We start from the raw sequence: 25,243 nt of genomic DNA, 5'->3' as shown, positions 1-25,243 counted from the left end.
TATAGCTATAGTCAGTCACTCGATCGGCGCTCGAAAGCGAAACTCACATGCGTCGCACCGGCTGCAGATACAGATACAAATACCCGTTCCGCAGATACAGATACACCGTCCGCGAGTCAAGAGTCCGAATTCGCGACACGCAGTGAAGTTGTGCCCGTCCCATGCGATTCATGAAAATTACCATTGCAAACGGGCAATTCAATTAGTTTGTACGCCGCGCCAAGTGCTTTACAAGTGGAGAAATAGCGCATAAAGTAGCGCCCCAGGAATTGGAGTTGAAGTGAGGAATCGAGGAAGGAAATGCCAGTGCAACAGCCACAGTCCGCGGTCGTCGGTCATCCCATAAAGATGGGCAGCGAGGAGCCACCGAGTGGCAAGCAAACGCGCAGAAGGTGCGACATCATTTGCTATTTATTACAACACTATTTCGTATATCCATTTCTGACACACTTTCGGTGCCACGTTGCGTATACGTCACGTGCGCACACGCGTTGCCAGCCCTCTCCCCCCAGTCCCCCCAGTCCCCCCCTTACACCATCCACCAACAACCAGGCAACAAACAGGCTGCAAAAACAGAAAGCCAACATTTATTTTTGGCTGCGGCATCGAGAACCGCACTGCAAATGCAAATACAAGAAAACACAAATGCCGCCGCATTTGTTTATATATTTTGCATTTTCGCAGGCCGCTTAACCAGTTTTCGGTGACTCTCGAGGCGGCTAACGAGCTGCGCTAGACAGAAACGAAGTGTCCATAAATCCAGCGCGCCTGGTCTGGACCAGTAAACAATACAACATAATAATAATAATAATAATATGGTATATAAAGTCCGAAGTGGATCGAACACTGTGTCACATGCGCGGGAGTTTACGATGGTCGATGAGCATCTCGAAAACATCAATCGCTTCTATTCGCGACTTTGATTCGTCGCGGTTTCATTGAATTTATTTATTAATCTAGCGAGCTAAATTGCTTCTACCTCGATCGCTGGCACACATAGTTTCTATGTCTATGTCCATAATTTATTATCGAACTTCAAATGTGTTCCGCCGCGAAGAGGTCTATGCTAATCTTTGGGTGCAAGTCGCCGAAGGTGCGCGTCATAAGGCGAGTGATTTGAGTGTCAAGGCCACAAGGAAATCCGAATCCGAATCCGTCATGGAAATCAGAATCGCGATAAAGCTTTCGATAAGTGACGTACCGCTGGCCGTGAGTGATAAGCAGTGCTATCTCGAGTGAGTGCCATGAAAATCCGGCCAGGAATCTTACGGGTAAGTTTTCCAGTCACCGCAACCTTGAAGGTAAGTGTAAACAGGGCCATTAATCCCCGCTTCCCTCTTGATTCGCTCTTATCACAAAGGGCGCGCCACTTCAGTTTTATGGGTGTTTTCCCATTGATAATCACTCGCTTGCCACGGATTTTGTCATCTGTTGATTTATTTTATGGCACGCTTTTAATTATTTAATTTAGTCTATCTCCTCTTGCTCTTTCTATCAGTTTTGGGTTGTCTTATCACTCGGGGAGCGCCACTTGAGACCAATTGAAGTGTTTTTGTGGGTAGACTACCAACCTCAGCATCTGAGGTGTTCTGATAATTGGCGGAAATATTAGGCAAATAGGTATGACTGTCATATTTATTCTAACTTATAATTGAACAGTTGGCATGACTTCCATGTGTCCAAATATGGGAACTGTGGGTTTTTAATTGTTTACTCGGGACTGCGTGACTATTGTGTCCGTAAGTATGGGTTTTATATTGGACTTTATTTGTTTAACTAATGTAAATGGCAAAGTTGTATCAGAAGTGATGCACCTGTCATGGATTTGATGAGATAATCAAAGTTTAAATTCATAGATTCATTCTCTATTTTTGTTAACATAATATATCTTGTGAAATGTCAAGTATTTCGATGGCATTATCGAAAGAACTCGGTGAATCATGCGTGATGTGAATGTTTTGATTGAGATCAACAAAAACCCGTTCCCAAACTCCACTGCCCACTGCTTCGCACTGCTTGCCGGCTGCGAGCTGTTTGCGCTGCTTGAAGCAAAGCGCATATTAACGTGAACTTAGTCGCTTGATAACGCTATCAAAAGCTCACATCACTGGCGCAAGAACGCCGCGTCGACTGAGCAGCAAGCTTCGCACTGCTTGCTTGTGCTGGAAAGCAGCAGCGAACAGCTAGCGCAATCATACGCCGTGGTGTCCAGCTGCGACGCCGACTGCGCAGCCCGCTCGCAGTCGATCGCGCGTATTTAGCTGGAAGCCTTTTCCACACTCAATAGCAAACAAACGATCGATCGGAACGCAGGTTAGTTTGGCTCTCCGTGGTCTGCTTGAGTGTGCGTTAATTAATTAGCAAAGCTGTCGCCAAATTTCATCAAGACTCAGGTGGGCAGAGAGGTGGCTTCGATATAAAAAGGCCTGCAGTGCGTTGACTGGCGGCACAAGCTGTTCGCAAAACGCGTTTTCGAACTGGCGCGCTTGCACTTTTGAGTATCGTGAACTGCTTCCTGGGTAAATGAAAAAAAAAAGAAAAAAAAACACAGTGAAACAGAAAGTTGGTGGAATATTTCCATATCTTGAGGAGAGTGAATGCGAGTGAGTGGAGTGCGTGATTTTGAGTGCGAGTTCTGCTTTGGCACGCGTGTAATGGCCGATAAATGTTAATTTTATTCAAATATTTGGCTTCGTCTGGGTTATCTTGGCTGTCAGCATTCAGCTTTCCACTTCTGCCTTATCGCCGTCTAGCCATAAAAAGTAGAGTTCCCACTCCCACAGCGCCGCCACTGGCTGCTTTGAATAGTTGAATAGTTGGATACTTGAATAGTGATCAAACAAGCGAAGAACAATCGAAAACACCCGGGCGGGCACTTTGCCTGCACATTTATACGTTTATTAATATTGTTGTTTACCGACTGCCGCATTATTAACTGGTAATTATGTGCATTATTTAGCATTTGCACCTGGTGATGGGCGAGCCTGCAGGGGCGAAGGTAATTGCCAGTGATCCCACGATTGCGCAACTATCGGAGCGAGTAATTAGAGTTCAGCTGCAATAGATATGATAGATATGACCATCATTCGACGAGTGGAAGCGAAGGACTTCTCCGTGTGACATTCATTTAACACTTGCCGCCTGGTGCTGAACAGCGACTCTACCGGAGAATGTTTATTTTTAAAGAACTGTGCCACGCTTTTTGGACGTTTTGGCTTTTGGAAAACGTTTCCACTCTGTGTGCGCATACATTAGTCGGCCCGCTGTTCTACTTTAGCTTTTAGCTACACAAATATACCTATATATGCGTATATACATTCATATATGTTTGCCCCGACCATTGTTGTTTTTGTATACTAATTAGACGTCGGCTGGTGTGGCGGTCTTATCAAAATTATCATTGAAAAATAAGTATAGCAACACGATTGGCGGGGTCACTCGATTCTCGGTTCTCGGTTCTCGTTTCTATAAACTGAAAAGCGCCCTGATAAGTAAGAAACGGCATTTCTGGCCTTGGATCAGGCGATTTTGCATAGTGCCCGCGCCAAATTGATCATTTTATGATACCTTAAGTACCAATGTCTTATGTGGCCACTTGGGAATATTTCAGTGTATCTGCTACATGGAAACCCGGCATATGGTGGTGTGCTCGGAATCGAAGTTTTATCTGCGCAATTCGAGAACTTGAACTCACACTCGCACCAAAAACCGAAACATGAAACCAAACAAAATGAACATTTTTTCGGCTGCCTTGAAGGTCGCAGCGTCTGATAAAGTTGTTAGCTGAAATCTCTCATAAAGGGGGTATAAACGGAAAGCTAGTTTATTTAAAGAAATCTCAAGTTTTGACATTAGAGGTCAGATTTCAATTGCTCCTTTGTAACAATGTTCAATAAAACAGCTGATCTCATTAGTACCATTAGTTTAATAATTTTCAAACTGTTCAAGTAATTAGTGACTAACTAAACGAAGTTTCGATTTTATATAAGTTGGCACATGCCTTCGATTAAGATCTTTCGGGGGGAACTCACGAGCTTGTGCTAATCAAATTTGATAAATCAATCAAGTGGCGAATCGCGTGCCCCATCGCCAGATCCAGATTGTTGGCTCTATTAAACGGATCAATCGAGACTTGGCCCAGTTGTAAAGTCATCATATGATTGAGAGACCGGTCGGACACGGAACAGTCCAGTCCAAGTGTCTGATATGGCAGTTCCTGTATGGTAATTGTGCCTGACTTGGCCAGTTTTATGCCAAAACGCGGCGATTCTTCACAGTTGGTTGATGTCATTCAATCCCACGCCGTCGTATTTGTGCTTGGCAAGCCGCAGCCACTCGGAACTGCGATTGACTTGCTTGCTTTGCCACTTGATAAGGTGCTCTGCCGTGGGGTTATCAGGTTATCAATCGGGCCCCAGCTGCCATTGAGCAGAGTGTAGTTCCAATTCAAGACTTTAAGACGCGGCCGTTGCATAATGCATAAGCTCCAGCCTAAGTCCAGAGTCACTCCATCCTTATCGCCATTATCGAATGGACTGCATATACATACGTATTGGCAGAAGTGGGAAAAAATAAAAAATATCATGATTAGAGGCCACATCGGACCATAAATTAACTGCTGACCAGCCTTCGTGGAAGAGCAGAAGGAAATCGTAGCCTAGGTCACTGCCGAGTGCTATCAGAGTTCAGAATAAGAGTTATTTGCCAGTAATTAGCCATTTGTCTTTCTAGTCACTACAAAGCCATTCACAAATCATAGTGTGAGCAATCCCCTTTCGAGTGGCCCAACCTCGTGGCCAGCTGATAAGACGGAGCCCCGCCGTTTTAGCCACAAAATCAGGGGCCTTCAGCTGCCAGGGCACCTGACTTTTCCGAGCCGTGTGCGTGGATCTCGGCGCATTTTTGACCACGTCTTAATTGCCCCCCGTATTTACAGCCGTAAATAAAAGGGGCCAGCACTGCGAGGTGGCGATGCCAACAACCTGTTGCGCAACCCGAGCGTCAGCAGTTTCCATTGCCCTGATAAGCCGCACAGATAAGAGCAGAACCTTGGGGCTAGGAAGAGGCTGCTATGGATCTAGATCAATGGGCACTAAGGCTTCCGCCTGTGGCACCATAATGAGCTTCAATTACGATCCAGCTGGCAATTGGAATGCCATAAAGGGGCATACGTTGTTGTTGCACTTCAATAAGTCGGCACCCGATCACTATCGCACTTTGGAAGAGCCGTAAATGCGGGGCGATGTCAAAAGTCTGACGAGTAAATCCGATTTGAGTTGGCCCAATTATGGCCAAATTAAGCCTGTGATATTGCGCCGCCAGACACCGCCAATCCCAATACAACATCGCCCTCACTCAGCTCGATATCTGTTATCAGTGTGAGTGACAGTGGTTGCGGCGTGTGGTTTATGGCCAACATTTTAGGGCCACTAGCGAAAATCACTTCTTAAGCAGCCCCAGCCATCAGCAAACAGCGGGTGGGGCTTATCAGCACGGATTGATTAGCTGTTCTTCAGGCTAACAAGTTTTTTACGACGAGCTTCTGGCCAAAGGCTTATCACTCCATTACCAACTTAGTCATAATTAGCTAATAATAACGCCGCGTGATAAGGAAGCTCCTCCAGAAGCTTCCAGCGCCGAAAGCTAACGATCGAAGCTCCGTTAAAGCTGCACATCCTCGCAGCTGAGCTTTTGAGAAGCTCCGAGGAGTCCCCGTTCTTATCGCACCGCTCTGTTAATTAACAGACCCCACTTCCGCCAACATCAGCGATTAGCACTCCCCAAAATACGAACGTAGAACCGCCCAGTCACGTCCCATCACTTAGACAAACGCTGAGAATGGATTATAATAATTAAGACCCATCATCCCAAACGGGGTTTGTCGTCAATTAGGCCCTCGGGCCATTGGAAATCGTGGCCCATGCAGCGATCCCATGAATGATACGTGATCCTTCTGGGCATGGAGAATGTGATAAAGGCGCAGGTGGTAATTAAATTATTACTATTATTGCGCTGCCGATCGGATGGTGTGATTTATTTTTAAACTTTTGATCCATCGCGTGTTTACTGCCTTGCCTTTAATCTCTTTGTCTCTTGCCAAAACGTGTCGCTCTCTTTTGACCAACTGTCAATGAGTTGGCCAAACAAACATTTGCTGTTGGCCAAGGGCCAAAACACAAATGCCGCAGCAGGGCTATTTTCTCCACTGTTTTCTGTGGAAATGCCGATGTGTGTTATGGCCAGAAAGCGATAGAAAACATTAGGCGTGGTCAGTGAGGGTCAAAGGTTCTGAATAGATAGATCACCTGAGATCACTGTGTACTGTGTGTGTGCAACAGCAGGGCTTTGAAAATATTTGCTTTAAATTGTTATTACTTATTGCCGACTGCCGCTCCAATTGTTATTGAGACACATAACTACGCAAATTGCGTGCAATTTGATCGACAGGCGTGCCGAGATTTGCCGTGATTTGTTTGCCACATTGCGTGGTACCCCGATTCACGCAACGCATCCTCAATTGCAGCAATTGCAATTGATAGTAATCGAAGCGACGGTGGTAATTGATAGTGGGCCACTCTGCTGTTATCAATACGCAGTGGCCAGCTTCAATTTTCAATTGCCAGCGCGTCACGCACTTGCACAGCATAACAGTGTTCCGCCCACCGCCCACCGCCCAACTACACTGAAAATAATCATGGGGATTTTCGGCATCAATTATAGTTTAGTGCTAAGTCTGAATGACATGCAATCCAAATGTCGTATTTTAGGAACTATATTTACTGCTAATTCTAGCAATCATTGCTAAGCAGATTTTCCTTTCCCATGGCAAACATATAGTTCGAAACTAGTTAAATGAAAATGATAATTTACTTGAAAATAATATAAGGACCACCTCTAATATTATAATTATCATTAAATGCTCTGAGTAAACAGAAGCCGGATGAATTCGATAGAGCAAAACCAGTATGTCAGTCGGACACCAAGTGTTAATATCTGCCCTTGTTTCCATGGAACATCATCCGTATTGTTTCTCCCATTTTATAATGATTTAAGCCAGGTGACTGGTAGAGAGTGGGAGCGAGAAGGAGCATCGCTCCAGAGATAATCGCAAAAGCGAGCGAGAGCAGCGAACGAGCGTTTAAGATGCTCATAAATTCTGGACACTTGACTTTTTTATGCTCACCAGTAGGATTCGCTAATTTCCACGCCTTCGTGTGTGTGTGTTTGTGGTCGCCTTCTCGGCATATGTGTGTGTGTGTGTGTGTATCTGTGTGTGTTGGTGCTCTCTCACTGGGGCTAAAAATGGGCTTTTGATTTACGCAATATTATATAGACACAGATATAAATATTTGCCTATGGCTACTCCACCGCCTCAGATTGACATTAACAGTCGCGCTGCCGCTTCGTGAATTTTCACAAGCTCCGGAAAAGATTGATTATATAGTGCGATCTCGAAGAATTGGACAAGTGTCAAAATGAGCCACGAGATTCGGTAAATATCTGGCCCTCAAAACCAAAGAAAGTCAAAAAAAGTGGACTGGCTACCAGAAAGAGGGATTTACCAATCACAATAAACGGATTAATTCGCAACGTAGTGAACGCCAATTGACTCGAGTGGCCCTCAGCCGATAAGAGTGACAAAGATTGGTTATTGTTTTATGGCCATGCCGTGATTTGATTCGCATTTTTGGGCCATTTATCTATAAACCCAATTGACAGCCGAACGGCAATCACAAGTCTACTAAATTTAGTACACGGCTACTTCATGTCAGTCCAACCATCGATGTCATTCGCACTGTGGCCTTCGCGCAGCAGGCATCGTTCGTCGGATCAGCAGCATAAGTTGTGCTTCCCAAAAGGGAGTTTGGAAAATCGATGCCAAGTCAATGAACCTCGAGCAGCAGGGGATGGATCGGCAAGGGGTGGAAAACCAGCTAGAACTCGTCCAGGAAGCAGCAGGAGAGCAGCAGTTGCAAAGGTCTTGAACCTGGGCAAACTACAAAGTTGCACGATAGTTGAGATTGTGTAGGAGTAGCGGGGATTAGGTGCGAATCGCGGAGGGCTTTGCGAATCGATAGGATGGTCTTAGATAGGATATGATTGATGAAGTTCCTAAGCAGGCCTACTTAGAGTCGAGAAAGAGATGGGCGACGCCGTGCGACAGAGAGGGTAGCTCGCTGTTAAGAGTGGCATTATTCAAGCGCTTCTCTGGCCATTTCAGTTGCTGTAAGGTCTTCAAAATGAAGGGATCGACGCTGGACAAAATCTCCGCCTTCCTCGGCGAGCTCATCGGCACCGGCATCCTGGTCTTCCTGGGCTGCATGGGCTGCGTGAAGACGGACCTCTTCCCCAACAGCCATCTGCAGATTGTGCTGAACTTCGGCTTTGCCGTCCTCGTCGCCATCCAGTGCTTCGGCTGCGTCTCCGGCGCCCATCTGAATCCCGCCGTGACCGTGGCCGCCTACATCTACGAGATGGTCACCCTGCGCATGGCCTTTGCCTACTTCGCCGCCCAGATGCTGGGCGCCTTCATCGGCTATGGCCTGCTCATGGTCCTGCTCCCCTCGTCCACACTCAATGTGGGCGCCGGACTCTGTGTGACCTTGCCGCACGACAGCGTGTCCACCGGCCAGGCCTTCGGCATCGAGTTCGTCATCACCTCCATCCTGGTCATCGTCTGCTGCGGCGTCTGGGATCCGCGCAACTCCAAGTTCCATGACTCCGTGGGCATTCGATTTGGCCTGGCCATCGCCTGCCTCGCCTGCGCTGCCGTAAGTTAGGCCAACGTTTGGCTAATCCTTAACTGTCTCGAATGGATTAGTAACCTCGTTCCCCTTGGTTTTAGGGTCCCTTCACCGGCGCCAGCATGAACCCGGCCAGGTCGTTCGCCCCCGCCCTGTGGAACAAGTACTTCGAGAGCAACTGGATCTACTGGCTGGCCCCGCTGAGCTCGTCCGCCATCACCGCCTACGCCTACAAGGTCGTCTTCCGCCGCGAGGTGGTGGAGGCGGAGATCACCTCCAACGAGAAGCTGCGGCAACTCGAGGACGTCCAGCTGTCGTAGAGCCAAAGACATTGCTGTAGGAAAAGCCCTAACTAATTTAGTTAATATCTAAGATGCCGAATTTTAAAATAATGCATTCGTTGTACGCTAATGTTAACAGTGTCTTCACAAAGTGCTCGAACGTTTCAAAGGCGAACCAAGTGCACACCTAAGCTCTTGAAACGATAAACGTCTTGGTGAAAACACTAATTGCCTTCAGAAATAAAGAACATCGAGATTTTTAATCTATAACAACCAAAAAAGTAAATTGATTTTATGGTTTTAAGAAATTCGCCACGAGATATTGGTAGTAATTTTGGGCGATTTTTTGAGAAATGCTGTGTTTTTGATACCTGAAGTTCTGATCTTCTGGGCCATCTAAAAACTTGTTGAGAAAACTCACCTTATCTAAAAGCTTTTCATTCTGCAATAATGAGGTATTCGCCTTGATTAACTCTAAGTTACTTCCGGGCTTAAAAACACCAATAAGCTTTTTCCAGGAATCGAAAGTGAAAAAAGCCCGTGAGCTTAAGCGGTCTTTGGAGAATCTGGTCATAAGATATTCGAATATCTTAGTACCTTCAAATCGACCAATCAAATGGGGGCTGAAAACCGTTATCAGCAGGCCGCGAATGAGGGGCGCGTACCAGCCAAGTAAAGCAAATATACAACAATATGCAGTTATTGTACGTTACGTACTCTATTCTGGTCTAAAGTCCGTATACGGAGCACAAATGATGTATGTTCTGTGTGGTTTAAAGGGGACTAAGTGCTATGGGTGATATGCTAATGCTGGACTTGCACCACTCTTCTGGAATTTCCGAAAATCATGGGGTGATTCCTTCGAGTAGCTTTCGAACACCATAGGCCAGGTTTATTGGTTTATTTAGACACTGGCTGGCACAAGAACTACGCGTATTGGCCAGGGCGCGGAGCCCCGTTCGCCGTTCGATAAAGATCTTAATGAGATAAGATTGAGCACAAATCGGGCGAAATGGCAGTGGCGCTTATCAGGCCGATAATTACGGCTGAGCAAAGCCCCGAAAATCGCCTTGATGGATTGATCCATCCTGAATGGGTGGGCGGGGGCTGCTCCCAAATCTGCGCTCGATAATTAGCATTAAGGTTTTATAATGGATTTTGATTGATTGCCGTAAATTTGCTGGCGCGTTGGGTCACTTGGGCAGCCGCCCAGCGTTGCGGCAGTAGAGTTCCGTCAGCATGTCGCAACAGAAGCAAAAATCGCAGGAGTCCAATCCGAACGCCAGGTGGCGCCTGGAAGGACACCACAGGAGTGCGATAGCCTGCTTCTTCGGTGAACTGGTGGCGACTGCCGTCTTCGTTTTCATAGCCTGCATGGGCTGTGTGGAAACGCCCCTGTTCCAGAACTCGCACTTCCGCAGTGGCCTCACCTTCGGCCTGGCCATCCTCATCGCCATCCAGTGCTTCGGCTCCGTTTCCGGTGCCCACTTGAATCCGGCCATCACCCTGGCTGCCTGGCTGTACGGCGCCATCGGTTGGATCCGGGCCATCGCTTACTTCGTGGCCCAGGCTGCCGGAGCCCTGATAGGCTATGGTCTCCTGGTGGCTGTTCTGCCCGGGAACTCCATCAAGGGAGTGGACAACCCGGCGGGTGTTTGTGTGACAGTTCTGGCCCCCGGAATCAGCGTACTTCAGGGGGTCTTCATCGAGTTCCTCATTACCTGCTGCCTGGTCATGGTGGCCTGTTCGGTGTGGGATCCACGGAATGCCAAGCTGAAGGACTCTGTGCCCGTGAGATTCGGCCTCACCGTCTCCTGTCTGATCCTCACAGCGGTTGGTATTTCGGTGCGTTTCAAGATCCGAAGTGTTACTTAATGGGGAGTCTGTTGCTTTTAGGGTCTCTTCACGGGAGCCAGCATGAATCCGACCAGGTCCCTGGGTCCAGCTGTTTGGAACGACTCCTGGGCACACCACTGGATCTACTGGGTGGGTCCCTTGGTGGCAGGAGCTGTGACCTCGCTGATCTATCGCATGGCCTTCAAGGGCGACGAGGAGATCGATCTGAGAACTTCCGATGCCAAGATACGAATGATCGGAGAGGTTATAGTGCAATAGGTGTGAATCGAATCTTAACGAATAAACTATATATATACGAATATGTTGTAATAATAGAGCCACAAAATATTTAGGTCGATTAAGTAATTAAGCACCACTTGTATTATTTCCATAGCATAAAATTGGGATGAGAGGCGATATTGGTCATATTTTTGGGGGCTCGTATTCGCTGGAAAGTGTGTCGAGTTTGTCATATATATCAATAGGTCCATAGGACTTTGAAAACCATTATCAATGGCCATTGATAAGTAACCCTTCAGAATTGCTCAGCTTGATAGCGAGTCCACTGTTCTGCGATTCAACCATTACAACAGCTGGCTTAAATCATATTGATTAGATGGCTTATAGCCACTGTCTAGTGGGACAATAACTCAGTGCCTTGTCACATTTTGAATTGCCTTAAAACGTCATAAAGTGGACATACGCACTCGAGTGAATGGAGCACACCAACGCGAATGTTCGGCAATAGTTGGCTAGATACGAGTATATAGGACCGCTGGCTGATAACCCACCTAAGGCGATTAGACGAGATTGCCGGCGATTAAGAGCCGGCGATAGAGTATGCGATTCGCACCATTGAGTACTTGGTCTGGAGTGCAGTCCACGTCGGACCACGTCTCCGTTAAAGTCAATTGCTCGTCTCGACGCACGTAAATCATGGCTACAAGCGCAAGGTGATCCACCAAGTTCCAAGTCTTAAAATCAATTTATAAAATCTCTTCGAACTGAATGATAGTGACTCAAAAACATTGAAACACATTGAAAGCTGCGGAAATTCACAAGAATACTAAAATGGAATATTCCTCTCTATTCCGCAGCCAATCCAACTGCTGGCTGCTGCAGCGCCGCCAGCTGGACAGCATCACAACAGTTCTTGCCGAGATGATAGCCACCGCCATGCTGATGTTGCTCGGATGCATGGGCTGTGTCCAGAACTCCGTGTTCACCAACTCGAACTTCCAGAGCGCCCTGAACTTCGGGTTCGTGGTGCTAATCTGCATCCAGTGCTTCGGGTGCGTGTGTGGCGCCCACCTGAACCCCGCCGTCACCCTGGCCACCTACGTCTACAACATGATCTCCCTGCCGATGGCTCTGGCCTACTTTGTGGCCCAGGTGGTGGGCGCCTTCATTGGCTACGGCCTGCTGAAGGCGGTGCTCCCGGAGAGCGCCATCTACAGCACTGAGAACCCCAATGGCGTCTGCCTCACCTCGCTGAACAGCACCCTGACCCCTTGGCAGGGCCTGGCCGTGGAGTTCCTGATCACCTGCGTCCTCATCTCCATCTGCTGCGGCGTCTGGGATCCCCGCAATGCCACCAAGCAGGACTCGCTGCCAGTGCGATTTGGTCTGGCCATCGCATGCCTGTCGCTCACAGCGGTAAGTTGATTATTGTTTGGCTTTCAGATAAGGATTAGATATATCTTATTTTGTAATCCACCTTAATGTCCGTTTGTCCGAGTAATATCGATACAGATAATACTGTCTGCTCTTAAGAAATATCAAATTGACGATCCGCTATGCTAAATTTCCAATCACTATCTGTTTTCTATTTATCAGGCAAATGCACTTGACTTTCTCGGTATCGATGATAACCTTTCTTTAAATGGCATATAATAAGTTTTAATATAGACATTTTGGCCATCGCATGAAATTAAATCAATAAGTAACATACATTTTGAGTAGATTGGTGGTAGTACAATATATTTCCATCTTATCAGAACACAAATTTCATGTGGGTTTTTTCAACTTTTTAACTTTTTGTAAATCACCACCCAACAGGGACAACTGACTGGGGCTAGTATGAATCCAGTCCGATCCTTCGCTCCGGCCATCTGGAACGGGTACTGGGATGACCACTGGATCTACTGGGTGGGTCCCATGGCGGCTGCCCTGGTCACCTCGGTGATCTACAAGCACGCCTTCCGGCGGGAGCTGGAGGAATCGGAGGTGGACGAGACCACGATGTCAACCAAGAGGACCTCGGAGGCGGAGCTCGCCTAGATGGATTTACTACACATAAGACAAGTTATCGTTTAAGTTCGTGTTCGTGTGAGTTGAGAGCGGATAGTTTTAAGTTGCCCAGCGTGCAAATAAATACCTTAAATGAATTCCTACGCCTCACGATTATATATTTAATCTAATGTAAATGCTATGCTTATCTGAGCCAGATTATTTTTACGCCACGGCGAACTGCTTATCGTTAATATTTAATTGCTCATACACTTGATCAAATAAACCACACGGTAGCCAAAAACGGCGAGCTTATGTTTATTGTCACAGAATCTAAAGTCTTTCAACTCAACCCTGCGAAAATACAGGAAATGTTGGAAATATTTAACAAATATATTCGCAAAACATTTTGAATGTATTTGCATCACCAAGTTGGCGTGGAGAAACTTACTAAGGAAAATAGCATAAGTACACAAATTTTACGCAGAGCTTAAAGTATGTTTCGGGGGGCTTATAAGATTCTTACTTTTTTAAAGACAAGAGATACCATGTTTCTATGGTAAGTGCGTCCGCAATGTGAGTTCCCTTATATCCACCATTTTTACAGCAAGAGACGACCGTTCAGCGATCTTTTTGACAAAGGAGGCGGTGGCGGTATCGACACGTATCATGTTGTGAGTATCTCCTAGGATAGTTATCATTTCAATGGCTCATAAAGAACGTTTTCCTCCAAGAAACATTTGCAGGGGAACAAGGGAAAAGAGGCAAGGATCATGGAACTGACCGCACAAATCGAGTCCCTTGAAATGCAAATCAAAGCCCTTGAGAAAAGTAAGTCATCCGAGGCGAAGACTGCGAAGGGTAAACTTATATTAGTGCTCAAAGAGTTGAAACAAGCCCTCCGAAACATAAGAATGAATAAATAAACATAAAACTAAATGTTTGCAAAAACTGTTTTGTACTGGCATGGGCGATGGTAATTTTACAGGCATTTGACATGCGTAACCAACGCGCCACCTATGGGACGGCAAGAATGCGTAGCATAGTTTTTGGCATAGCGAAAAATGATATAATTATAAAATATATGCATATAATATATTTCAGTTCCATATCAGCAGAATGTCAGTTTGAAGTTTCGTAAACACTTTGCAAATACTTTCAAACATTTAGAGATAATCAAAATTAGCTGGTTTCATTTTCGTAAGCATGAACATTAACCCGATAATTCGATCTATTCTCAGCCATTTCAGAGGCTGCACCATCAGGTAGGTTGCATTCTGTGATTATTCAGATTCAATCATAACATTTTGATATGTAGAAGTTACCTGGTTGTCCTGCCCGATCAGAGTCGCATAGAAAAACAGCTAAAGCTGGAGGATCTGCAAACAGTAAGTTCTTACCTTACATGATAGATGATACACAAATCGAGCGCCATCTAATCGAATCCCATCGTCAGGAACGCGGAGTCTTGGATCTGCGATCCCATGAGCTGACACTCAAGCAAAAGCGAGTCGAGGCCAATCTAACCGACCTGACCCGCTGCATCCGAGGCATGGAGTTCGATGTGAAGGTGAATTCCGATCGCGGAAGCAAGGAGAGAAAGGCGGATCGACGCCCCCCAGCTGATAAGAAATCACCCAAAGTCGGTGATTTCAGCGAATAGCAAAATCCCCCCGGGTGCTTCCCAATCCCAGGGGCACTCGTATGCGCAGCGTATAAAAACAAGCAATTGCCGGAGGTCGGCATTCAGATTCACTTGAGATTGCCAACCATGAAGCTGATCGCATTGTGCTGCCTGCTCCTTTTGGGCCTCCTGGGTTTCCTAGCTGCTCCCGGCGCCGCCTCCCCATCTCGCCACACTGGACCAGCTGGACCATCTGTACCAGGGTCCGGCAATCCGTTCAGGGCTCCAAGTCCACAGCAACGACCACTGTACTACGACGCTCCGGTTGGGAAACCATCGAAGACTATGTACGCCTAACGTAAAGAATGAAACAATAAAGCTTTGAAACGCCTAAACTAAATTAATTGCCCAGTTTCCTTATCTTACTTCTCACTTATGAAGTGGCCTTGACACACATCAGCACTCTATTTATAAAACGCGTAATAATTATTTCAAAATTGATTGCAAATTTTAAATTTCATATCGAAGTAGTTGCTTTTGACCATACGTCAAATATTCACATTGTACTTTCAGACTGTTAAAATGTATTTCTGCCACACCGATTTCGTTCTATCCTAAACTTAAGAAACCATGTTTCCTGTTGCACGAATCTTAGGCTCGACATCATGCAACAGGCTATTTCCACCTCAGGTGCTCTGTCGAGAAAGTGTTTGGTATGTAGTTCTGGCAATTTATCCCTACTATATTTGATAATCTCCTAAATTAGTTGGCCTTCCAATGAGTTGCACAGAAATTTACCAAGGCATAGAAACTTTTGCCAAGGTAGAAGCATTTTCCACCCGAGGTTGAATAATATTTTAAACAACTTTCCTGTCAAGTAAGTAATTTATTATTCAAATGACCCGTAAAACCAATTTTCTTTACATATGACAGACGTCAATTCACCGACAAATTTTCCGAGAAGGGCAGAGGCGAGGAACTTAACTATGTTCTCAAGCTTGTATGTATCGAAACTATTTAATGTTGTGAATGACCATGCAGAATAGGGTATTCCATAGGCCTCAGAGCAATTTATGAAGATAAAAAAGAACCGGGTTAAAGAAATCGCCAATGATATAGTGAAATTGAAAGAGGAGATCAAGCTTTTGGAGTCCAAAACTAGCCACAAATCAAGGAAACAGAAGGAGAATCTCCTTAAGGAGTTGAAAGCTCTGAAGGATTTGTTGGAGCAATTCAAAAAGAGTCTCGAAAAATGACCTGAATGAAATGTATCAACAAACGGTAGGCTATAACTTTTAAGTTTGTCAATATTCTACCTTGAAACACCTCATCAGTTACTCTAGTAAATTCCAAATTATCTCAACAAGTTTTGGCGCGCTCCGTAAGGATACAATGCTGAAGGTGGTCGAAAAGCTTTTCCAACTGTTGCGACCCAGGATGTGTCAGTTTTCGCAATCCAACAAGTAAGTTCCGGGTGCTGAGCACTTATGGCTTCGATTATTAGATGCATCTCTGTATCCAGGAACATATCCAAGCATTTGTTCGAGAAAGCCAGGGCGGAGGAGAACATACATTTCCTTAAGCTGGTTTGTTGTCTCCAAAAACGAAAGTAATCTATTTCAATTAATTTGCAAATTTAACCAGCAACGGGAACAGCTGAAGTCGCTGCGAGAAAAGATTCTCAGCCAGAAGAACGAAGTCACAACGAAGATCATCAAGGTGGACAAGCAGATACAATCGTTGGAAAAATCCAAGACCGAAGGCTCGCAGATGAACCATGAACAAAATTAATAAAGTGTAGCAGAAGCATTTGTTTTGTTTTGAATTTTATTTAAAATAATTTGTATCTCTCATTTACACGCTTTACAAAGAAGCCTTCTACGACAACTGAAGCCGAGTTCGCGGCCTTCTTCAAGCCTGCTTATACGTAGGGTACATACATATATATCATATATGGTAACAATTTGTTTTGCAGCGCAAACGGAAAATATGAATTAAAAAGAACTTTCATGTAATATGGCATTGAAACAAACATATATAGGATCGTATATATATCAACATAGTCTATACAAAGATACAAATAAATACAAGTTCAAGTAAGAATCAAAATCAGAGACAACTGCCGATTGTATGATGCATTGACATATATAAGGTTCCTCTCTTAGGACTATGAAAAATATTCATGTGTGCATTTCATGTTCGTTCAAATCGTTAGTTGTGGTAGCAGAAGTCAAGAACGTAAGTACAATACATTTGTGGTAGTTGAGCAACTTGGAGAGAGTGATTCCCATACGAACTAAAACTAGAAACTAACTAAACTTGACTTGACTTGGTCAAGTGCTGGTTAGGCCAGAAGAGAGTGTGTCTGTGTGTGTCTGCTAGCTGAGTGTGTGCATCTTGTGTGCGTGTGTGTGTGTGCTTGTGAGGTAGGCGATTCATCATCATCATCATCATAAGATTATGGCATACTTCCGAGCGCCTCCTGGTCCTCCCTGGGGTTCTTGGGTTCGGTTCTGTGTGTCGGGGTTCGCTTCTAGCTTTCAAATACTGATCAACAATGCCAGGAATGTCTCTCTGTGTGTCGGGTCTGGATGTGTAGCTGTGGATCCTGCTTTCAACTTAAGACTAACTCTAGGGCTAACTCTAGTCGATTCCCAGTCACGCTCTCTGCCTGCGAACGTGACCGAGGTGACAGGCTTTATTTCTATAAACTAATGTAACATGAAACGGCGATGGGCTGCTGCTGCTGCTGCTCCTTTTGCTGCTGCACTGCCTCCTAACTGGGCAGTCGCTTGCTGGCCAGCTCCAACTGCAGCTTCTGCAGCGCCAGTGTCTTGTTGATCTCCACCAGGTCGCGACTGTGCTTGGCCGCCTGCAACTGCACCTCCAGGATCTTCATGCGCATCATGTGCTCCTTGCTCTGCATCTCCATGAACATGCGCAGCTCAAAGTTGTTGCTGCTGCTGCTGTTGGCATTGGTGCTGACTGCCGTTCCCGGCATGGTCAATCCATTGCTGCTGCCGGACCGCTCCAGGGCCTGACAGTCCGAGGATGCTGGCACTGAAGGGGCCAGGACTGATGGCTGGTCCTCGCTGCCCAGCATACTACCACTGCTGGTGCGCTGTCTCTTAGACTGCGGCTTCATGCTGTCCTCGTCGTCCTCGTTGTTGTTGTTGTTATTCTGCTGGTGATGCATGGCTACCTGGGCCTGTGCCTGGTGCTGGTGAATGGCGGCCGCTGCCGCTGCTGCTGCACTGGGAAATTGGCCAGAACGGAGGGCATTCAGGGCCTCCAGCGTGGCGGATATGTTGTTCATGTTGAAGTTGGCCTGGAAGCCGGACATGTCACCTCCTCCGGCCATATAGGCACCGCTCGAGTCCAGGACATTAGCTGCGGACATGTTGGCGGGACTCTCGGCCTCGTGGATCCCGTTGCGATTGATGCTGTGATTGGGCGACACACTGAGGCGCTCGCCGGTGCCATGGATGTCGCTCTGGTTGAGGTGGTGATGGTTGAAGGTCTCGTTGAAGGTCTCGTTGTTCTCCTCCTCCTTGATGTCCACATCGCACAGTTCCTGGGGCGGTGTGCGGCTGCTGCTCAAATAGAGAATGCTCAATAAAGATCTGTTCAGACTACCACATCGCGATCAACTTACTCATCCATGTCGTGGTCTTCGGGGTTGAATTTGTAGTCCTCGCGATACTCAAAACCCTCCTCCAAGGCCAGGGGAATCTTGGAGTAGTCAATGCCATCCAGGGCCTCCGATTTGCAAGCCTTCTTCGCCTCCTGCATGAAATCCCACACCTCGAAGGTGAAGGGAGATGGCTTCTTGCGATCGGCCACCTCTGCTCCAAACCTGGCCAGGCGATTGTTGTAGTCCAGGATCTCGTTGCGAGTGCATGCTAAAGGATGAGATCGAAAAGGTTAGCTGTGCCATTGAAAATATGTAATTTACAAAGACTTACCCTTCATGCGACGCCACTGTTCCTTCAGGCGATTGCAGGTGCGATCGGTGCCAAACTGATTGGAGAACTTCTGGTGGATGATCTTCCATGCCTTGTTCTTCACGGCGGTCAGACCGGCATCCAACCTCTTGTTCTCAATGATGCGCATGTCCTTGCGGCACAGATCGAGTAGGTATTTCTTCTCCTGGTGGTTCCAGTTCTGGGTGCGCTCCCTCTTCTTGTACATGTTCATGGATGGACTGTTCATGTACTGTGTCATTTCTGCGAGCATTCGATGATTGAATTAAGTTCCTTCAACGGGCAGTTCGTTTTGTTTAACTTACCCGTCTTTATGTCGACGCCCTCCAGCAAGTTGTGATTGGAATTTTGCCAGTTGGCGGCGATCTTCATGAAAGCCTCCAGATCGGTGGCCGAATACTGTTTGTTGACCTGCAACGGAAGCAAGAAGCGAGTGGCGGGAGGTGAGTAATCAGAGATTCGTATTGGGAGGTAACTAGCAAGACCCGGGAGTCGTTTGCCCACCGATTAGTCCCCAAATTACCCGCATAGATGAATTAAAGGGCCCAGATTGGCCGTCCCAGTAGTTGAGCATGCAAAACTTGTGCCAAATTCCGCACCAAACGAAAGCGATTCGCGGGACGCACTCGAAAACCCAATGAACCTGACGATGAATACTTTTCGAAAGCAATCGAAAAATGTGGAGTTTTTCGGTAATTATCAGAGTGCTACTCGGAGCACATCAATTCGGTTTTTGTTTTCGGACAGTAAGTTCAGTGAAAACAAAAGGATTCTGATTCGGATTCAGAATCTGAGTCGATTCTTGAATTCCTTCTCCTGTTTTCATTCCCTTGTTCCACCGGATTTACCCTACCCTGGATGATATCTGACTTTGACATGAGCAGCTATAGATGCAGTCACATTAATTGATTTTCAATTAGCAGACAGGCGGACAGATGAACCGAGCGGAGAAAGGGGGGAGGTGTGAGCGGTATCGGGGGTATATGGTACGGAGCATATGAGTCGTCCAAGGCGTATCGAAATGGGCTAAAAAGAATGTGAATATACGAACAATCGAATGAATTGAGGAGCCGCAAGACGAAAAAAAAAAGTACAAAACCATCAAATAATGCCATGAAACGCGTTTTAATTTATAAGCTAACACCACTCACACAAAAAGCAGCTGCCGACATTTTGTTTGGTTCGAAAATGTATCTGTGCGGTTGCTCAGTATCCGAATCCGAGTGTTGGTGCGATTGAGTGGGGCGATCAAGAGTCATACTGACAGCCAATTATATCTAATCAAGTATATTCAAAAGTACTATATAAATATTCCAGAATGTGCATTTACTTTCTGGCTCCTTCGGTTGTTCCCCCGTCGAAATCAGCCACGAATTCCCTCATAATTTAGTAATAAAAGAACATTAACTAAATTGGGAAGACCCTAGAATTATCAATAGCCCCTTGCAGACATGACAAATGCCCAATTCCAAAAGAGAGCTCAACTGTACTCGCCATATATCGTCTCCATCAAAACTCTTTCATTGATCGCTCCCCCAAAAACACAATCGTCAATCTTAAGTACGTTTTATGGTGCTTTATTTTATTTCAATTTTGTTCAGTTCCTTCCGTGCCCCTCAGCTGCCCCTCATCTGCCCCCCTGCTGCCCCCAAACACCCACAACTCTTGGCTGTATAAACTGCGCCATGTGTTCAATATTTATGCCGTATCTGATTTACAATTTATACTTATACTCGCACTCGTATGTGTACCTCGTACACTCGAACTACGTATCTAGATACGTCGCATGTAGATATGTACATTCGCATTTATCGCGTACTCGAAGACTGATAGGAGACTTAGTCATTGGAGACGCGGCGCGTGCGCTTATTATTTTTTATTATTTGAGCTCTTCCTATATATAAACCCATATTTATTAGCAAACAATTAATTATTACGGCCGACTATTATGGCGCTGTTTAAATTTTAGTCATGAGCTGCGGGGTGGTTAAACCCCTCCTTTTGGGAAGATACACGCAGAGAAAGCGGTATGCTGATATAGAATATATTCTTCAATGGAGGGTTCTCAAGCCCAAAAAAGAAGCCAGAGTTTCTGTCAGTGCATTCAAGGAATGCCAGAATCATTTAAATTCGAGGCGAGTGCCAATTATTCGCCAGGGTGGGGCTCCAGCCAAGTTAGTCGAAGATGAAGTTCGAAGATGCCAACTGTGAAATTCTGTGCCCGAAAGAACTCGCAAATGTCGCCATTTAAAATCATCGCCGCTCTCCAGGATCTCACAAGCGATTTGATGCCATTTTTGATTTGATTCGGAAATGTAACTAAATTATTACGTCAACCCGATGTACATTGGATTGTTTGCTGGCACTCCGCTTTTGTAGTAGTAGTAATCACTCCAATCAATGCGACTTCAAAACTAAGCATTGAAATTAAATAAGCAAACTGGTTTAGATTTTGGTCGGCTACGTCTGTGAGCGTGAGTATGACTGTTTGTTATCTGCTTTTGTGGGCTGTTAATATAAACGAAGTATAATTACCGAATCTACATGCTCTACTCGAACCCAGCGATTGTGAACCTACACACGGCGCGAACCGGAGCAACAAAACTCAACCTTGTGCCTTAAAATAAAGCCCGGCATTGTTGGCTCTTACGGCTACTTATAGTTATGGACCAGACCATGTCCGATTTATATATACTTGTGGAAATATTGTGTATAGTACACAGCATAGGTATCCACTCGGAGCCGAAATCCAATGCCCCGGCAGGCGTCTGTGCGCAATTACCGCAAATCAACGAACGTATTCTGCGGCATGCCTTAGTATCTGAACTATCTTGTCATCGGGTTGAAGCGGCGTTATAGTTCGGACTAAATGGCCAAATGGGTTATACATTTGTACATACGGCCAGTCCAAGTGGAGCACACACCACCACGGCTGGCTTTTATGGCGGAGTACAGCTACGGCCAGATCCGAATCTGAACCTGGCGGGGCAATCGTTAAACTTTGAAGCACTTGAAGTGATTCTACAAATTCCCACTGCCCAAATTTACGTATTATAATAATTACGCGGAGAAAACTAAAAAACGAAATGTCATCGAACGCTCGAGTGGCCCAAAGTGCTCCCCATCCTGCGAGATTCTTCTGTGCTCGTTTTTTCGACTCGAGTGGCGGCCATTCATTGATTTGAATGTGTGTTGCGATGGATGGATAAATCGGGGAAGAGTATGAACAAAATCAAAGAAAAGAATCTCTTGTGCGCTGTTTATTGTTCTAACGCCGTTCGCAGTAGTTCCGCAGACCTAAGTGGCACCCCTCCCACTCCAATCCACTCCACTCCAACCGTTTTTCTCGTAATATTCAAGTGGAGCTGCTATAAGGTTTCGTTATTAAAATCAGCGTTTTTATTTTAAGGGAAATTCACTGACTAGTTGGAGGGAGTGCGGCGCTTCTCGATGGGAACGAATGCTTCATGGGCATTGGTAATCAGTCATGGCAACCAGTGTCTCCTTGGAGCACTTTATGGTGTTTATCCAAAGTGGTGTATGCTACATACACATAGTTATTTGCAAGAATCAATGGCTGGTGTGGCGTCAAAGTTTCTCCTGTAAATGCGCTCAGCTGGCGCAGCTGACGGAAATTGACTCATGGCTCAGCTCCAGCTTGGGCCTAGTTGGTTCAGTTGGTTCGGTCGGATCCGCCGGGGGCGAATTATGCTCCAGGTGTGCATGACACGGGTGCCGAAACAACAAATTTATTAGAAATTGCCTGCACACAGTGCTACACACACTCTGCCGCATTTATGCAAACAAATAAACTAATTTCATGACGCACACGCGCGCCTGCGCAGTTGTCAGCAAAATATTTAGTTGTGCGAGTGTGTGTGTGCTACTTACAATTGTAACTAGCTGGAAACACTGTGAGATTTTCTTTGTCGAACGCGGCTTTGTCTGCGGCGGGCCTGGCCTACACCCAAAAATAAGCAGCGAGTGAGAGCGGGCTGCACTGAGAACAAATCTGTGGTAGTTGTCTTTACCTTTATAATTATTTTCATGAAGAAAGCTAAGCTAGCATGTATTTGTAATGGAGCAGTGCTAGTTTTAAGCAGAAACATTTCACACAACTATTTCTCACAGTGTACAGATATGGAGTGCGGCAAAGACGGAGAAAAAGGCAATAGAAAAAAGCATCGGCTCGGGCGGGTTCAGTGACTTCCACTCCTCGTCTGCGACGACGACAAATTGCGTTTTGTGCGGTGACAATTGCCAGGCATCGGAAATCCACCTTTGCGCATGCGTAGGTCTGGACTCTAGACGCTAGCCTCTAGCCGCTAGACGCTAGACGCTCCAGACTTACTAAATTATTATTGTTCGCCTTCATTAGTCAGTCCCGAAAATCCCGAAAACGTCGCAGCCCAAGCCACTCGCATGCGAAATGGCGCAGCTGTGCATAGTTTCGAATCAGAGCCAGACTGTGTGACAGTCGCAGATATGGCCAAGTCAAATGGATTACCTTTATCTTCGATTCCCAGGCGTCGCACACTCCCCCGAGCAACTGGAGCACTTCGGCAAGTCAGCTTTCTTGGGCACACACCCTGCTAACATGGCTGACAAGTTCATTACTCCGCTCCCCATCCCCAACCACAGTCCCATGGCCTCGCTGCCCTCCATGCCCACCATGCCATCCATTCCATCCACAATTGCCACAAACTTTGTGAGCCGAGCTGCTGCTAACTGCCTTACCATATATGGGCCCCCACAATTGCTATTTGCTATAAGCTATTGTTCTTATGCCATTCGCAGAATGAAAATTGGTTTGTCACTCGAATGAGTGTGTGCTACATGGTAACAACATTCGGCGATCATAAAATCGCCAAGCGGCGTGCTCTGCATAGCTAGCGATCTGGTTCTATGATTCTAAGATTCTATGCTAATTTGTAAGCTTCCAGGAAGTTAAGAACAGGCCTAGAAGTTAGTACACAGTTTTTCCAAGAACTTCTGCTTACATTGCAGTGATAAGCACAAGTTTGATAACAAGACTGGATACTATTCCGATGGGCTTACTTTCTAAAGCTGCTTAAATCGAATCAGATGCGTAGGTATTTCTGGATCTGTATCTTGATGTGGGCCAACTTAAAGCTGCCATTGCTGCACGTTGATTGTTATTATTATTATTTATAACTCTCCAAGCGGCGGACTCGAAAGCCCAATAAAAAGCCAGGGGAGAAGAGAAAACAATTCTAGACAGTTCAGTTCGGTTCAGGCGAGTTCAGTTGGGGCATTTGCGGCATTTTGGTTAAGTCATTTTCCAAAAATTCATTTGAATATCGAAATTGTTAAGTATCCATATGTGCTTGTGGCGGTCGAATGCGTAAGTGTGCGTGTGTGTGTGTGTATCTAATTTCTATTTGTATTGGGCATTAATGCTTTCCGACTCTCTACGTTTTGCCCCCCGCCCCATCGAAAAACTTCTTTATAATCGCATCAAGTCATGATTGCGCCCCAACTTCGAATCAACTTTGGTTTTTCGTTTTTTCCCTTTAAATGTACTTTTGTTGTAGCTGTTGTGTGTGGCGCTTGAAGGCGTTCGAAAATAATTTCTGGTTCCATTTAAGTTGGACTTAAAACGAAAACTGAGCACCCAAACCCAAAACCGAAGACTGAATACCGAAACTCCTCGAGTAGACAACGCAACTTGCCCGAAAATGAAAAAAAAGTAAAATAAATGAAATAAGAAAGAAAGAAAGCCCTTCCCCGCACTTGAGGTTTCTCGACTTGTTTCTCTTTTTTTTGGCATTAATTGTTCCCTGAACCGAATCTAAGATTGATTGAACGAGTTGAACGAACCAAGACTTCTGAGTCGAGTCGAGTCGTCCCGCAATGTAAATTATGGCACTGCGATTACCATTAGAGGCGGAATGAGTCGGATCTTCGACACGAACCATTTAGAATGATTTGTGCTGCGATCTGCTCCGATCTGTGGCCTTTATATATCGATTCCGCGGCGACTTTGGGCCAATGGCAACGTGCTACAGCCCCACTGGCCACGCCCACATAATGGCAGCAAGTAGCCGACGCCCTGTCATGTCGCAATGCGCAATAATAATTACAAATGATCGGATGTCAATTCTTATGGCGATATTATTTTACAACCAGCCCGCCGGCCGGAGTTTCTTAAACAAATGAAATTTATTGTTAACGGTTAGTGACCCGAATTACACGTATCGCTTATTTATATCTGACTCGATCCGATAGATGGACGGTTCCCTAAGTGTGTGTGTGTGTGTGGCGTGTATCTTTAAGTAGCAAACAGCTCTCGATCTGACTCTGACTCTGACTTGGCCCCTTAAGCGTTTTAATTGCGCCAATGCCCGATCGGACCCACAAACTGGGCGACTGGCTGAATGACGACCGCCTACAACTACGCGATCCAGCAGGCTCGCAGCGGCGATAATGTATCTTTGTATCTGATCTTAATGTGCTCAGAACTCGGAGCCCAGCAGAAACGAGCTTCGCATCGGCGTTAATAAGTACTTGCTAGCTGAGTTGATC

The 25,243-nt window shown here is 45.9% G+C and overlaps 9 protein-coding genes across 17 annotated transcripts in view; 8 read left to right on the top strand and 1 right to left on the bottom strand.

Annotated features, from left to right (window-relative positions):
* Positions 1–21: 21 nt before the first annotated feature.
* On the top strand, positions 22–13,254 carry LOC117137122 (aquaporin). Of its 2 annotated transcripts, none has more exons than XM_033298418.1 (3): positions 22–392; positions 11,959–12,517; positions 12,920–13,254. In XM_033298418.1, the coding sequence occupies exons 1-3, from the start codon at positions 301–303 to the stop codon at positions 13,139–13,141; spliced, it is 873 nt and encodes a 290-aa protein (XP_033154309.1). In that variant the 5' UTR covers positions 22–300; the 3' UTR covers positions 13,142–13,254. The 2 variants fall into 2 exon arrangements, with proteins under 2 accessions (XP_033154309.1, XP_033154310.1); XM_033298419.1 differs by lacking the exon at positions 22–392 and adding an exon at positions 11,740–11,814.
* LOC117137121 (aquaporin AQPcic) lies at positions 2,259–9,306 on the top strand. 4 transcript variants are annotated; one of them, XM_033298417.1, is made up of 3 exons: positions 2,259–2,313; positions 8,222–8,771; positions 8,846–9,306. In XM_033298417.1, exons 2-3 carry the CDS (start codon positions 8,241–8,243, stop codon positions 9,062–9,064), a joined length of 750 nt encoding a protein of 249 aa, XP_033154308.1. In that variant the 5' UTR covers positions 2,259–2,313; positions 8,222–8,240; the 3' UTR covers positions 9,065–9,306. The 4 variants fall into 4 exon arrangements, with proteins under 4 accessions (XP_033154308.1, XP_033154307.1, XP_033154306.1 ...); XM_033298416.1 differs by lacking the exon at positions 2,259–2,313 and adding an exon at positions 7,461–7,492; XM_033298415.1 differs by lacking the exon at positions 2,259–2,313 and adding an exon at positions 7,620–7,978.
* On the top strand, positions 10,203–11,272 carry LOC117137123 (aquaporin AQPcic). The gene is made up of 2 exons (XM_033298421.1): positions 10,203–10,858; positions 10,922–11,272. The coding sequence occupies exons 1-2, from the start codon at positions 10,265–10,267 to the stop codon at positions 11,138–11,140; spliced, it is 813 nt and encodes a 270-aa protein (XP_033154312.1). The 5' UTR covers positions 10,203–10,264; the 3' UTR covers positions 11,141–11,272.
* A 296-nt stretch (positions 13,255–13,550) lies between the features above and the next one.
* LOC117137626 lies at positions 13,551–14,023 on the top strand. The gene is made up of 3 exons (XM_033299156.1): positions 13,551–13,649; positions 13,698–13,764; positions 13,825–14,023. The coding sequence occupies exons 1-3, from the start codon at positions 13,588–13,590 to the stop codon at positions 14,014–14,016; spliced, it is 321 nt and encodes a 106-aa protein (XP_033155047.1). The 5' UTR covers positions 13,551–13,587; the 3' UTR covers positions 14,017–14,023.
* Positions 14,024–14,245: 222 nt separating this feature from the next.
* On the top strand, positions 14,246–14,773 carry LOC117136730. The gene is made up of 3 exons (XM_033297761.1): positions 14,246–14,355; positions 14,409–14,478; positions 14,547–14,773. The coding sequence occupies exons 1-3, from the start codon at positions 14,297–14,299 to the stop codon at positions 14,751–14,753; spliced, it is 336 nt and encodes a 111-aa protein (XP_033153652.1). The 5' UTR covers positions 14,246–14,296; the 3' UTR covers positions 14,754–14,773.
* Positions 14,774–14,841: 68 nt separating this feature from the next.
* On the top strand, positions 14,842–15,118 carry LOC117136731 (immune-induced peptide 18). The gene has a single exon (XM_033297762.1). It carries the CDS (start codon positions 14,862–14,864, stop codon positions 15,069–15,071), a length of 210 nt encoding a protein of 69 aa, XP_033153653.1. The 5' UTR covers positions 14,842–14,861; the 3' UTR covers positions 15,072–15,118.
* A 147-nt stretch (positions 15,119–15,265) lies between these two features.
* Positions 15,266–15,992, top strand: LOC117138639. Its single transcript, XM_033300852.1, has 4 exons — positions 15,266–15,427; positions 15,481–15,591; positions 15,648–15,714; positions 15,773–15,992. Exons 1-4 carry the CDS (start codon positions 15,345–15,347, stop codon positions 15,968–15,970), a joined length of 459 nt encoding a protein of 152 aa, XP_033156743.1. The 5' UTR covers positions 15,266–15,344; the 3' UTR covers positions 15,971–15,992.
* Positions 15,904–16,632, top strand: LOC117138640. Of its 3 annotated transcripts, none has more exons than XM_033300854.1 (4): positions 15,904–15,995; positions 16,058–16,177; positions 16,237–16,300; positions 16,359–16,632. In XM_033300854.1, the coding sequence occupies exons 1-4, from the start codon at positions 15,976–15,978 to the stop codon at positions 16,503–16,505; spliced, it is 351 nt and encodes a 116-aa protein (XP_033156745.1). In that variant the 5' UTR covers positions 15,904–15,975; the 3' UTR covers positions 16,506–16,632. The 3 variants fall into 3 exon arrangements, with proteins under 3 accessions (XP_033156745.1, XP_033156744.1, XP_033156746.1); XM_033300853.1 differs by having other exon boundaries at positions 15,905–15,995; positions 16,049–16,177; positions 16,359–16,631; XM_033300855.1 differs by having other exon boundaries at positions 15,906–15,995; positions 16,082–16,177.
* A 714-nt stretch (positions 16,633–17,346) lies between these two features.
* LOC117138635 overlaps positions 17,347–25,243 on the bottom strand; it is a 33,538-nt gene continuing 25,641 nt past the window's right edge. For 2 of the 3 annotated variants that reach the window (XM_033300848.1, XM_033300849.1), the window contains exons 2-5: positions 19,003–19,108; positions 18,680–18,940; positions 18,370–18,616; positions 17,347–18,307 (exon numbers count right to left, since the gene is read on the bottom strand). In XM_033300848.1, coding sequence (XP_033156739.1) covers positions 17,491–18,307; positions 18,370–18,616; positions 18,680–18,940; positions 19,003–19,108 — 1,431 coding nt within the window. In that variant the 3' untranslated portion in view covers positions 17,347–17,490. Of the gene's footprint in view, positions 18,308–18,369; positions 18,617–18,679; positions 18,941–19,002; positions 19,109–19,220; positions 19,287–25,243 lie in introns of those variants that run through there. The other variant, XM_033300847.1, reaches the window with a different exon arrangement.

The sequence above is a fragment of the Drosophila mauritiana genome, chromosome 2R, assembly GCF_004382145.1.
Source record: "Drosophila mauritiana strain mau12 chromosome 2R, ASM438214v1, whole genome shotgun sequence".
Taxonomy (NCBI): Eukaryota; Metazoa; Arthropoda; class Insecta; order Diptera; family Drosophilidae; genus Drosophila; species Drosophila mauritiana.
This window is presented reverse-complemented; position numbering and strand designations above follow the sequence as displayed.